The sequence below is a fragment of the Dermacentor variabilis genome, chromosome 9, assembly GCF_050947875.1.
Source record: "Dermacentor variabilis isolate Ectoservices chromosome 9, ASM5094787v1, whole genome shotgun sequence".
In the NCBI taxonomy this organism is placed as follows: domain Eukaryota; kingdom Metazoa; phylum Arthropoda; class Arachnida; order Ixodida; family Ixodidae; genus Dermacentor; species Dermacentor variabilis.
The window spans coordinates 79,057,232-79,072,348 of NC_134576.1; the positions used below are offsets into that span (position 1 = coordinate 79,057,232).

The window sequence follows — 15,117 nt, forward strand, 5'->3', positions numbered from 1 at the left end:
CAGAAGGCTGCACAACGAAACGCGCAAGCGCCGCGTATTGCTATCAACGGATTATTGCAACTTAGCAATATCTGCACACTTGCCGTGAGCCGCTTGCCACGCCTTTCCCGGGCGCGTCAAGGGCGTGCCTCCTCTTTCGGGCACTATCTTTCTATCCTACATCGAATGCGAACAGGCTACACGCGGCGCATTCTTCCACCTACACTTTCACTCAAACGAATACGTTAAAATACAACAAATAAAATAACGAACATTCTTATTTCTTTAAGTATCTGTTTTTCCTTTTCAATGCTAGAAATTTCTGATGACAAACGGAGATCGAGCAAATTATAAAATTTCCCACTTCTTGCCCCGCGAGTGGCGACAGTGAGGCGAAAGCTTAGAAGCGGATACATTGAAGATGGTCGCACGCACGAGGGAGTTCATACGCTGATAATTCGCCTAGGGGCGCTGCACTGCTATTCTCAATAAAGTCAGTCATGATTCATGGAGGGTCATGGCCACTCTTTCTCTATTAGGGGAATAGAAACGCAGCGCCGCAGTACGGCTGTTCATCGCAGGCGCTTCACTAGGATACTAAGGCCCCCGCTTTACCGACTAAAAACGACACAACGGCTGTCGCTGCAAAATGGCGGTGTGTTGTTTTAGGGTCCGTAGTGACGCAGTTCAGTGAAAATGTACTAGTTTACCTTTGTGCGCGAAGCCTCTGGAATACATTGTTAAAAGTGCGTGCTTCCCAGCGACAAAATTCATCGCTTGTCATCGCTTGCCCAGTGAAGGTGCCTCTGAGCGCATGTACGCAGTATTTGAGTGTGTTGGGCAGTCCAAGGTGCTTGCGGATTACCTCTACGGGAGCCAGCAGTGATCGCAGGTGGATATCGTAACGACACCGCAGCAATCGCATTTTGGCAGGTGAGGCCTCTTGTGTGCACTTGTGAGACCAGACTTCGAACGGAGGGGTGTTAGAACTGTTAAGTGCGCAGTGCTTGTGATGAACAAATGCCATTGCACTGGGTCTAGAAGAGCGAGCGATTCTCGGACGCTGATCGTGTTTACGACGCTGTGGCTGCGATTCATCACCGATGACAGAGCAGCCATTTCAAACGACTGCTGCGATACGCACTCCTCAGCATAATCGTCCTCCTCGGCGCATCGATGCCTTTCAAGCAGCTACAATGACGTGCCGATAATTATTTACTGTGCGCTACGTCGCCACAATGCAGGCAGTGAAACCGTGTTGTGGGGCCATCTAAGCCCGAGAAGATGTATGCATAGGCCAGCGATAGTCAACGCTTTGTTTTTGATAGTGGTGCTGAGTACATCACCGATGACAGTGCATTGTGCGTGTTTTATGTCGGCGGTCGAGATTGTTGATGCCTCTCAGCTCGACACCGTGTCGCTGTTGCCGGAAGATAGTTGGGCGTGGCCCAACTGTGGTGGGTGCGCGCACAAGAGTTACATGCCTCGCGCGGGGCGTGACCTCTAGTTTTGACTGACAGGCGAACTCGTGCTAAACTCGTACATTGCGAAACCCCCTCCGAGTTCAACTCGGGAACATGGCGGCGGCAGCAGCAACCTGTGTCATTGCATCCAGCGGCAGCAAGAGTCAGTATTACCGTCTGGACCCGTTCACCTACATTACCGACGGGGAGTTTAAATTGTCGCCTGTCCAAGACATCAATGCGCCGGCTGTGTGGTGAGCTAGGCGAAGACTCTCGTCTGCAGAGGCAGCGTGGCGGGTTTCATTCGCTCACCGTCGTAGAGAAAGTCATCTGTGCCCTCCGTTTCTACCGGACTGAGAGTTTTCAAGGAAGCGTCGGCGCCGAGCGTTACAGTGTACGCCATCAAACTACTGTTAGCTACTGTGTCAGAGATGCCTGACGCGCTTATCGATGCGGCAGTGCGTAAGCGGTGGCTAGCTTTCCCGAATACTGCGGCTGAGCAGGCAAATATAAAGGAATGCTTCCTACTTCGCGGTAACATTACGAACGTAGTCGGGTGTGTCGACGGAATGTACGTAGGAATTAAGGCGCCTTCAATGTCAGCGTTACTGTGATTGACATTGAAGCAATGTTTAGACAGGACATATTGCCAAATTTGTCACTTCTGTGCAGCCGACTTAAATTTTGTGTTAGCGACATCTCGCATACTGCTGCTTATGATATTGACTTTTTCGCTTGTTGATGACTTTTTGCCAATTGTTCTACTTGTCTGTCAGGGTGCCTTCCAAATGGCTCACTTTCTTGGGAAAGAGGTTAATTAAGTATAAATAGATAAATAGATATCACAAATTGTGGGAAGTAACCTATGAGTGCTAATCTCATAAAGAACTTGGGGTTCTTCATCGGTGAAGTTACTTAGTAAGCAAAATGCTGAATTTTGGTCATGGGTCATCTATCGGCCGCACTATGAAACAGCGAGGAATTGCACAATTTGTTGCAGCGTGAGATGTGGATGTTGCGCCAAGCCGGTTGTGCCTATGCATTTGTAGAGAAATGAAAATGCATTGAGAGTCTTAGTGTGCTGGCTTGCATCAAGAAAATACTTCAAATTGTTTGCTCTGTTCACTCTTAATGCATTTGCCAAAGGTTCAGTGTAGCTTCTTTTTTTTTGTGGGGGCGTCGTTATTCTGAATGGATAAATCCAATATTTTCGTCTCATAATGGGGCTCTAATTCTTAAGCAGTAGAACAATGCAGATCCAATGCTCTGCAGAACTCGGTGTGTGTGAAGATGTCATGAACCACCAAGGGAGAATTACATATCGGGGTAATGTGGTGCAGACGCCAATGAAAAGTGGGTCTTTAACTCACCATGATAAAAATAAAAATTGCAGAGCAAATAGACCCTTTGTACAACTTTAGAGCACTGATTGCACAAAACGTGATATGCCCAAACGGGTAAACACTTGCCGCAATGCCAAAGTAGGATGAGCGACATGCAGTATATATTGGCATTGAACATGTCTCGTAACCATTATTTTTATTGTAAGCCTCGCTGTCACCTTTCTCTCCGGCACTGCCTTTACTGAAACGTGGCACTGTCTTTCTATTGGTGTCATGATGATAATGGTAACGGCAGCAGCTTGGCTGGTTAATGCTTGCCCCTTTGATTCCTGTGAGCTTAGTGGTAAAGGAAATGGCACGTGCATATACCTGTGCTGCAAAATTTAACACTTGTAATTTTTTGAGAGCTAATTTGTGTTCGGACATTTCAAAGATGTGCGCCATTGTGGCCTAATAACTAGAGAATTGGTGAGGTTGAAGACTGGGTGTATTGGTATAGAAGCTTAAAGTTTAATTGCACAACAATTCGACGGGACACAAAGAAGAGAAATACACACAGCAGAACGCTCTGCTGTGTGTGTTACTCTTCTTTGTGTGCCGTCGAATTGTGCGATCCAACTTCAAATAGAGTATTGGGCTTCTTTGGTGCAGGACCGAGGAAGTGTGAGCTATTCGACAACATGCCAGTGCCTTGCCACACAATTATGGAAGTCAGAAGGTTTGCAAACAAAGCTTTGCTTTCAAATCCACCTGATCATGTAATACAAGCACTGATTGAAAGAACCATCATACAAAAATAATGGTGAAATCAATGGCCTGTGAAAAGTGTAATTTGTATATTGACACTGTTGACATATTAGGTGCCATACCGGCCTCGAAATTGTACTGGACAGAGCAGTTTCTTTCCCATGTGAAGCACAACCTCCCATTACATGCTGTGCAGATAACCGTGCTCAGTTTGTTTTGACGTGGTACACAACATTCACTGTTATCTGTTTTTGATTCTAAAGAAGTACCAAACACCACCTCTTCTTCAAGGACGTCATGGTAATATTTGGCGAGACCTTTTTACAGCCCCTCATAATGGAAGTGTGGCCAGCTAGCTTTGCTGGGATGCCGTTATAGATTTCTGTACGCGATCATTGTGTGCTATGAAGTTGCAGAAGCCAATGCAACTGGTGCAAGGCATTACGTGACTCTATAGTCGGATACAACTTTAGGAGGCTGCGCAATCTGCACTATAAGGCAGGTGAACACAAGCCTGCACCAACGGGCACGCACTCTAGACTGACGTCGTACCGCCGGACGCACTAATACCTGCTTGTTGGAGAGGGACTATTTCTTTAGACGTGGAGGCAATCAGCTGCTGCGCTTTGCTCATCTGGGCGGGGTCTCTCCTGTCTTCTGAAGTTGTATCCGACTGTAAAGGATGCTGCTTTTCATACAACACAAAAGGACAAATTGTACAATTATTTGGCCTATGAAATGGATACATCAGAAGTATGCTATGCAAGGGCTTAAGATGTGTGAAAATTAGTACATGCAAATATATGACAATGTTAAAGAACATATGGTATCGAACGTGCATGTAATGGCACGTTTGAATCGGGGAGTGTTGCAGTCATATGCATAGTCTATAGGTGATAGCAGTATTAAGCTCCTGCTGTTTCCTGTCTTCATTGTGAATTACAGACACTGTTCATCTTGCGGCTAATCAACACGCACTGTATTCATGCACGTAGAAAGTACAAACAGCAGAATGACGTTTATGCTGCATTAGTGTATCTTTATTTACATGGTCGTAGAGTGGCACAGGTTGTCTTACGTTCTTGCCTATTTTAAAGAGACCAAGTGCATGTTACAAATGTCCTAATATCCACAGCACAATGTTTACTGCAATAACTTTATTCATGTTCTTGAATAATAAACAAAATATTAAACTGAACGCTCCTTTATAAGGTGTCTTCTGGGGGTTCGACTGGAGAGCAGTGAGAACACCGATACTACTGTTGCAGAGCAGCCCTCTGGACCTCTGCCACACTCTCACGAGCGCGTGCCTGGCGCTCACATACTGCCACCAGGCAGTTAAGTGCCTCCAGCAGCAGAATGTTTTGCTGAAAAAAAAATGGATTATTGGAATGAATAAACCGCATGTAAACCATTATTTACAAAGAAAAATGCTCGTGGCACTATTAGTACTAAGTGCCCTTAACTGTGGAAGCCTTTAGTGTAGTATGCATAATAAAACAATGTGTCGGGACAATGTTGCTTTATTTTTCATAACTGGAGTTTTCTTTTTCAGAGCCAATTGTCATGTTGATTAGTGTGCCAGCAGCTGAGATGTCCCTGCACCTTCATGAGTCTCTACTGTCAGCACCACAATCCTATTTTTGTTCACTGCACAACAAGAGCCTCATCCTGCAATCCCGTCTTATACAAGCTGATTGCATCCTATGCCTATATATTTTTATCGCATTATGCAATTTTCTACCATCCTCGGCTGTAGTTTCTCTCCTTGACATCCATTCTGTCACGGTTATGTAATCACCTGTTATGAATTGGCAACAAGTGATTGAATACGTGCATGGTCTGCCTGCCGATTCCATTCTTTTTCTTAATCTCAACTAGCATATCAGTTGCCACGGTTTACTACGCCACTGTCTTCCTGCCTTAATGCTATCTGCACAGTCCTTGACATCTCAAGTTTTTTTGTTAACCTCCAGGTTTATGTCCCACATTGCATAACCGGTAGAATGCAATGATTCTACACTTTTTCAAGGATATCGGTAACGTGGTGATCACGATTCGGTAATGCCTTCCATGTGGTGTTCAACCCATGAAATCTTTGTATAAGTTTTCTGCTTTATATCCATTCCTGCTATTGATATTTCACCTGCATAATGATTCTTAATGGCTTAATGTCACTCAGGAATTTTTGTTATCTCACCAAGTTAGTGATGGTTACCTTCGTATTTTTCATATTTTCGCGGGCCGACTTGCATGTAAAAGCACCAACACTCATTCGTTCTCAATGCCTTCTTTAAAGTGCTGGACATTCAGTTCGTTACTACAAAAGTGACTTAATCCGTGCACTATTATTATGATAAATATGAAACAGTAGAAATATACTTATCTGCAGTTTGTCGATGTCTCCTTCACTGTGTCGGTAGCGAGATCCATCGTCGGTACCAGCTCCTTGTCGCATCGTTGCTATATAGGCTGTCTCCCTTTTTGCACACACTATGTAACATTCGTGACGCTCGCAGTCACGCAGAGTGGATGAACTCGGCGCACTCGCAGAAGCAACACCGTACAAGTTGTTTCTTTAGCATTGCGCCGTGAACAGTAGGTGCTCGTTGCGATCTGTGAAATCGCCGAAACTATTGGCAGTCTTACGGGGTGCACGGAAAGATTGCTCACGGAAGAACAGAACTATCCAAGAAATAGTCCTCGTCGAGCCTGATCACTACGTCGCACACTGCAAGCTCGTTGTACGAGTTTGTTTACACTGGGCCTCTTCGATGTTTAGCCACCATGCTCGCCCGGTTAATGGATGATATGACGCCACCACAGCGTTCCCTCGTGGTATAATGCGAAGCGTACTAAATTACAAATTAGTCTAATGCACATTGTGTACATCTTGTAAGCTTAAAATGCTTCTAAACCACGTTAAAGTAACGAATAATATTGTACTAAATGCATTTGTTTTATAACTTGCTTGTGCATGTAATGCACTCGGTGGAACGACAAACAAAAAGAAGGCACGACCATGCACCGACGGTATGATCACGCGAGCCCCAGTTTGTCGACCGCCCTGAATGCAACGCCCAAGGAATGATAGCCAGCCAGAGGGAATCTAGATAAACCAATGAAACTGGCGGCTTGTCGAACTGTCTCGGTACCATTCGTGCTTTCGTCTTGGGGTGTCGCCAGAGCTCGTGAAGATCCCGAGTTTCGCCAAACTCGGCGCATCCTGCATAGCACCCAAGGTCGCATAAAATCTCATGAAGAAAGCCAATCCGAGAGAACATCTCCACAAACCCTTCGGCTACGATGACTGTGTTGATGGATGGTAGGGGCACAGCATTTGGGTATTTTGTGGAAACATTTACCAGCATCAACATATGTTTCCTTTGGTTGACACAGGAGGCAGTGGGCCAATAATGTCGACAGCCACTCGCTCCAAGGGCGTGTCTATAGTGGCACGCGTCCCAACGGCGCTTTGCCAAGTCTTGCTTTGGGAGAAGTTCGTTGGCATATATCCCACGAGCGTACGTATCGGCCGACTTCCATGCCAGTAAAATGATGCGGGGACTCACTCCGTCGTCTTTTTGATGCCATGATGTCCTACTATTGGCTTTTTTTTGTGCCACAGGTAACAGCTGAAGTCTCAGTTCAGTACCACTGCTTGCTGCACTGATTCACCCAGACAAAGCTGATACATGCTATACAAGACGCCCTTGTCGTAAAAGAATGCGAGTTGTGTTTTTTTCTCCGGACAGGTTTGCTGTGGCGACATTTTTCGCAGTAACTTGTCTGGTCTTACCAACTTTTCCTCTACACCTAGGTAGAAATTTGTCTCTTTCTTGATCTGCCAAAAAGTGGGTTTTGACACATGTAACGAACCGAAATTTACATTCGGGTCTACGCTCACTTCCGTGGCCCCGACAAAAGACGACGCCCAAGGCAGAATCTTCTCAACATATTCGTTCAGGCCTCGGGTTATCAAGAAACCTAACGATACTTTCCGTTCGCCCTTCGTATTCATTGGCTGACCACAACCGGGAATGTTTACAATTATCAGATTTTACAAGGGATTTTCCAAGCACTTAGCTACCACGGTACATGAAAAGTATGGCGAATGAATTTCCAGTTGGGCTTCTGGGACCTCGATACTTCAGCCACCCGCCAGTAACATTTGTGCCTTGGACCCTGTGAGAGCATTATCGGATATGAGAGCACGGCGCACCACGATGGTGTGGCTGCCAGTGTCCCGCAGTAGGGACACTACTTGGCCGTAGAATTTATTGTACTTTAGCAGCATACCGTTGACTTTTAAGGCGTTTGACTTTTATTTTTTCTGGCGACATAAAGCAGGCTCAAGTACTACTTGCGGCGCCTTTCCTCTGCCTGCAGTGTCGCGTGTCTTGTCCAGGCCGTTGGTAATAGTCGCAGTAAGGCTTCTTCGGATTGACCTGACAGTCAGAAGGCTTGTTACAGAGGAAGCGCTTGACTGGTTTGCTTTCTACACGCGTTTCGTCCTCCTTTACGGTGCTGTCTACCGTTTTTTTTTTAAATGTGGACAAGTTCTATTGCCGCAGTGTTGCAAGAAATGAGCTGCTTCTGCGATTGGCTCCACTGCTCTGCAATTTCTTACACGAAAGAACAGAGTTAATTGGCTATGGTAGTTATTCGTGAACTGCTCTGCAACAACTAAGTCGCGCACCGCATCAGAAGTATCTCCTCCTTTCAAGAGTTCGACCCACCAGTCAAATAAGCTGAAGTCTAGCAGCTTACGGCTTACTAGTCTCTCCATCTTGCGGTTTGCTGTGGCGACATTTTTCGCAGTAACTATCCGCCCCTAAACCTGAAATGTTGTAGTAATGCAAGTTTGGTCTGGTCATAATTGAGTCTTCCAGCAACAAGTTACCAAACACTCTCACCGCTTCACCGTCAAGACATAGGCTCAGAGCAGTAGCCCTGTCAGGTTCAAACCGCTTGACGTATGCGTTAAAGTCATTGCGGGTTTCTTTGAACAGAGGGATGATGTTTGGCGGATTTACGCGCACGGAGGATTCTGGCAGATTACTCGTAAGCGACTGAGACATATTTACGTGGCTGCCTGCTCCACCTATGATTGCGCAACTGCAGAATCTTCTCCTCTTGTTCTAGACGATTCTTTCCCGTCTCACGTTCGGCTACACGTTCCTCACGCACCCTTCTATACCCCTCGTCAATCCACTGCTTCAGTTCTAGCCCGACAAGACCCATGCGTTCAAGCTAACACGCAAAGCTCGTGGGTACTCATTTTGTATCTAGTTAAAGCGCACTGTGCCGCAACCGGCTTTGTCCTGCCGCGGACGCCGACTTGTAATGTCAGGTTCTTTAGATATCATGCACGCAAGCGCAACCTTGGTGCGAAAACTAAACAAAGGCGTTTGCAGACGGAATGCGATGTTTTCTCACTATACTCTCATAATATTGGATAAGCTATATTTATAGCACACATGCAGGAGCACTCACAATAAAACATCGTTATCACGAATCAAGCAGGGCGCAGTCAGCTACATAGTTTCTCTGCCCGTGTCACTACTTAGCCCATTAACGACGCGATAAGTCAGTCACAATGATCGTATACACGCAGCTGCACCGAGAAAAATTACGTCGACCAGATGTCGGGGTCATTGCCGAGGATGTGGCCGAGGATGAACCACAGGTTACCTTGTCAACGCTGGCTGGCCTTTGCGTCAATTTGTAGTCGCGACGAGCACGGTGTTCTCCGGGAGACGTCAGAAGGGCCGGATGCGTGTCGGTCGGGCTGCGGCGCAGTAGCAGCGCTCACTAACGGTCAGTGGTACCCAGGTTGTAAAGCAGGCCCGGGTCCTGACCAGCCAGTCGGCTTCATCCACCAGGCTCAGCTCGACCGTGGACGATCGTCCGTCGCCATCCTTGGAACAGTCCGGTCGCTGGGGAGGGCAGGTCTGCCTCCGTGCTCTGCCTTGGCACGCTTTTGTTTTTCTCGCTCCACGAACCGGCATCGCCTCCTTGTCGCCAGTTTTCCAACTTCCTGCAGTGCACTCTATCCTGGCTCGTGCCTCGCTCTTCCCTCTACTGCCCCTCTTCAGCTTTCCGTCACATCTCCTAGACTTATTTTCCGTGCAGTTGCTTCTTTCTCCCCGGGGTTATGTTGCAGTCGCCGACACAACGTCACGTGAACGATATCACAGAAGGCTAACGAGTTGGAACGACTTAAGCTAAGAAGCCCGTGGCAGCTGTGCGAACAATAATAGAATACATCCCAACAGACCTGCATCAACCCCAGCTCACAGCCTCAGAAAAATATTGCAGAAACTCAGCATTGTCTACTAATGAGTAGTCATTCTTCTGCTCGGCTGACTCGATTTTTCTTAGTTTTGCTTACTTTCTTATTCAGGTTTATGTCCGTAGACCCATTACTCTTCCGGAGGCAAAGAATTCTCACGCTTTAGTAGATATTTTCTCGCTGCATCAGACCCCTTTAATCCAATCGTACCAATTGAGCCGGAACGCCGGGCACGAGAGCCCCAAGAGGGAGCAGAGTGGTCAAAAGGTAACATCAGCTGCCGCAGTAGCACGTGAGGCCTCGCGTTAGGGGAGAATGCATTCCCGCGAAGCCACGTCACCGTCGCTGTTGCTCTCGCAAGTCTGGTAAGCACGCGCCTTCTCCGCACAAGATCTCGCCTGCGTTCACACTGCGCCTTGCTAAAGCCGCACGAAAACGCGCTCGCTTGTCCACGAGGGACCACTCAGAGGCGTTCAATTAGACATTAAGCCACCCGAAAATCTCAAGTTTGCCCACACTGAAATTTCAAGTTGGGCCACCGCTAAATTAAACTAAATTCACATCTATATCCAAGTCGGCCTACCCCCAAATTTCAGTTGGGCCACCCTTCACTCCAATCTACAAGTTGATTCAACCAAAATTTAAGCAGGCGCACATGCTCAGATACGGTTAGGTAGAACCACCCACAAGCATCAGTTGGCCCACCCACACATTTTAGGTTAGCCTACACACGGAATTCGTTCTGTCCCATCTTCAAATTTCAAGTTGACCTTCCCCAAAGTTTGTTGGCCCATCCGTATCCATGCATTACGCATGCATTTATCTTTATGGGTATCTTAATTATTTTACTTTTTGCTTCGAATTGTTGCTTATCGATTAATGCTACCAATCATCTACATTTACACTATCATATCGATTTAGTTAATTTCGAAATTACGCATTTTCGCGCTGACACAAGGCATTACACTCACGTCAGAGTGCTGGCGAGCTCGTCAAAGAAGTCTTTCGGATTGAAATGCTTACGTTATGATAACACAAGATTCACATCGTCGTCATGACCTCGAATAGGCATCCTGAATATGGTAGGGAACGCACACAAGCAGAAGCACGGCGAAAGATAGCATGCACGCGAAATGACCATTACCTAATATACACCGGCTGACCCCAACAGGTTACGAGCGTGGTTGAAGAACTAATCGCCGCATTCCCAAGGGCTGAGCACGCTACGGAAGCGAATTGGTTATTACTCTCGTTATCAAAACATGCGACAAGACATTCTTCGTCACAGACTAGAAATCCACTTTCTGATTATGAGGCACGCCATAGTGGGGGACTCCAGAAATTTCGACCATCTGGGGTTCTTCAATGTGCACTTAAATTAGTGTTTTCGCATTTCGCCCCGATCAATATGCGGCCACCATGGCCGAGATACGATCCCGCGACCTCGTGCTCAGCAGCCCAACATCATAACCAGTGAGCAACCACCGGGGGGTACCTCAGGTAGATTGTCTTTTGCTCTAGAGAAAAACTTGAATGCCCACGAAAGTTAGTTGTTCACTTCGACTAGTGCGTCTAGATTTCGTAGCATGTGGCGGATCATGTGACCTGTGTCGCTAATCGCGGCACAGCGCTACGCAAGAACTAAGGCTTTAGGTTACGGATTGTAAGCGTTAATAAATATTCATGTCAAAGAACTGCGTCTTTACACGACTCTCTTACATGTCTTTTTTACATGACATGGAGAGTGTGGACTGTTTTAGCTTCATTTGCATTAACCAAAAAGCGCTGCTGTATTTTGGTTCCATCCAGGAATAAGTATGTTCACCGTTAATGGTGTTACTTGCATTTCAGAGTGTAGCAGCCAAGTTGAAGAAGGTTAATGTAATGGGTCTACTCGCGACGTCTGATGTAAACACAACGCTGGATACTATACCATCGATACCAGGGTAAGTTCCTGTCAAGAAGCTGTAGTGCGGCCGTCATGATGTAGTTATGGTGTAGTGATGTAGATGTAGTTAAAGGAGTAGAGATGAATATTGTCGCTTTGTAGTGGAGGAAAAGAAATAAGCAATGACCAAACTGATTTACGAATTTAGGTATTTACGAAGCGGATCTGTGTGCAGCGAAATAAGTACCACTCAGCACAATGACAGCACCGAGCACACTCGTCGATCGTCCAAAACATATTGGGCCGAGCAGGCGCGTAATCAGTGGCGCAGGCTCATGTTTAAAAGATACACAATTATTCTCGACGTGCACTTAATATGATTACCCAAGACTCGGCGATGCAATAAACAAGATAGAACCCGTGATTAACTACAAGAAACTTAAGATACTGAAAAAGCGCTTCTTACGCTGGGCGATTTGCTAGCCGCTACATGTCTCTCACAGCAAAAATTAACAAAAGTGCGTAACATTAAAGATGTAGTGGCAGCAAACACTATTCCCCAGCAGTGAAGTTCAATATGGTCACGTTGTAGTGGCGGAAAAGTAAGACAATGTCCAAACTAATTTACCAATTTAGATACTTATTAGGCGGATCTGTGTATACCGAAATAATTACCACTGAGCACAATGACAGCACCGAGAACACTCGTCAATCGTCGCAAATATGTGCGCCGAGCAGGCGCGTAATCAGTGGTGCAGGCTTAGATTTTACAAAGTAAAAAGTATTCTTGTCGTGCACCAAATATGAAAACCGAAAACTCGAGGATGCTCTCAAAATAGAAGACGCGATAAAATTCAAGAAACTTAGAAGATACTGAAAAAGCGCATCTTGCGCTGGGCGATTTGTTAGCCGATACATGTCTGTCACAGAGAAAATTTGATATTTTCTCTGTGCCAGCTTAAATATGTATTCCCCAGCAGTGAAGTTCAGTATTGTCCCTTTGTAGTGGCAGGAAAGCAAGAAGCAATGTCCAAACTGATTTACCAATTTAGGTATTTATTTGACGAATCGTTGCGCTGCGAAATAAGTACCACTCAGCACAAAGACAGCACCGAGCACACTCGTAGACCGTCGAAACTGTGTGGGCCGAACAGGCGCGTATTAACTGGTGCTGGCTTAGGCTTTACAAAGTAAACAAGTATTCTTGTCGTGCACTTAATATGATTACCCAACATACGGCGAGGCTATAAACAAGATAGAACCAGCGATAAAATACAAAAAACTTAGGATGCTGAAAAAGCGCTTCTTGCGCAAGGGGATTTGTTAGCCGCTACATGTCATTCACCGCGAAAAATAACAAAAGTGCGCCACGTTAAAGATGTAGTTGATGCGAACGCTTTTCGCTAGCGGTGAAGTTCAATACTGTGACTTTCTAGTGATGGAAAAGAAAGAAGCAATGTGCAAACTGATTTACGAATTTAGGTATTTATTTGGCGGATCTGTGTACAGCGAAATAAGTACCACTCAGCAGAATGACAGTACCAAGTACACTCGTAGATCGTCGAAAATATCTGCACCAAGCAGGAGCGTAATAACTGGTGCTGGCTTAGGTTTTACAAAGTAAACAAGTATTCTTGTCGTGCACCTAGTATGATTACGGAAAACTCCGCGATGCTATAAACAAGATAGAAGAGGCGATAAACTTCAAGAAACTTAAGATACTGAAAAAGCGCGACTTGCGCTAGGCGATTTTTTAGCCGGTACATGTCAGTCACAGCGAAAGTCAACAAAAGGGCGCCACATTATGTAGTTGCCGCAAACACTTTTCCCCAACAGTGAAGTTCAATATTGTCACCTTGTAGTGGCTGACACCACGTACCCGAGCTCACGAGGGTTCGACCCTCCCGCGTGTAGACGTGCGCGGCTTAGTCATGTCCGGGAAAAGGGGGATCCTGGGGGTTGAGCCGATGCCGGGCGTTCGGACCGGTAAGCCCCCTCCCCCCGTGGAGGCAACACACCTCTTTGGCCTCTGCTTCACGTAGACGCACCCCCCCCCCCCCCCCCGGACTGACCCACCCGGGGAAAATCGGCAGTCGCCTTTTCCTGTTCGCCTCTTCAACCTTTTTCTTTCCTATTTCCTCTCTTTTACTGTCCTTTCATCTCTTCTCTTTCGTCACTTCCGAATTTTCTAGGGTTGCTAGGGTTAACGTTGTGTATGTGCCCTCCATTGGGTATAATATATTAGGTTATAGTGGCAATTTACGGTTGGCACCTGCAGCCTTACGCTTTAAGTGCTGCAGCGTCCCCAAGTTGGGCTCCGTAGTGGGTGGCAGCCATTGCCGCCGAAAAGAAAAGAAAGTACTATGGGAACATCCGTATTTCCCCACATACTTCATCGTCACCCTCAAAAGAGGGGTAGCACCGATGACCTATCCGAAATACCATGTTGTGCACAGCGAGAACTCCGAAAAACAGGTCAGATCCATTTCCCCTTTCATAGTTGCAAAATCTTTAACCGAAGCCATAGGGTCAGGTTATAAGGTAACGAAAATGGCTAGCGGGGACCTTCTTCTGGAGATCTCTCAGAAACATCAGTACGAGATGCTTGGCAGTCTTGTGACACTTGGTAACATACCAATTTCTGTTACACAACACCAAACAATGAATAGCTCACGGGGAGTCGTGTCAGAGGCAGACCTCCAAGTGTTGACAGAAGCTTAACTCCTGGAAGGGTAGAAAGAAGAAAATGTCACTAATGTAAAACGTATTTTACTTAGACGAGACAACAAGGAAACCTCCACTAAGCATCTTGTCCTGACATTTGCATATAGCGTACGGCCAGAAACTATCGAAACAGGATACATCAGGTTAAATGTTCCACCATATATCCCCAACCCTAGACGGTGTTTCCAATGTCAGAGGTTCGGCCATGGCTCGCAGAGCTGCCGTGGTCAAATGACTTGAGCAAAGTGTGGAGTCCAGGGCCACCCCTCCGACAACTGCACTGGCGCAACTCACTGTGTGAGCTGCAGTGATCATCCAGCCTACTCCCTCTCCTGTCCGAACTGGAAGAATGAAAAATAATTGCCCTCAAGTCAGAGAAGACATTTCGTTTAAGGAATCCCGTAAGAGGTGCTCACTTTTCCACAGCACACCTTATGCTTATGCGGCGCGTCGGGGGGCAGCATCGAAGCGGCCATTGCCAAGTGCCCAGCCCGCATGCAGCGAACCTTTGGCTCCTGCGCCCAGAGTGGAAGTAGGTAAGTCTACTCCATCTAACCAGCAAACAGGCCAGGCTACCCTTGGGCTGCCGGCCCAACAAGACTTATCTGCGGCAACTTGCGCTACACGCAGCGATCCCGCAGGACCGATATCGGCCCTGAAGGTAGGCGCAGCGAAGGC

General features: G+C 46.6%; 1 protein-coding gene across 1 annotated transcript in view; it reads left to right on the forward strand.

Moving 5' to 3' along the window:
- LOC142557008 (uncharacterized) overlaps nt 1–15,117 on the forward strand; it is a 246,240-nt gene that overhangs the window by 122,047 nt on the left and 109,076 nt on the right. The window contains exon 18 of the mRNA XM_075668541.1: nt 11,679–11,773. Coding sequence (XP_075524656.1) covers nt 11,679–11,773 — 95 coding nt within the window. The remainder of the gene's footprint in view (nt 1–11,678; nt 11,774–15,117) is intronic.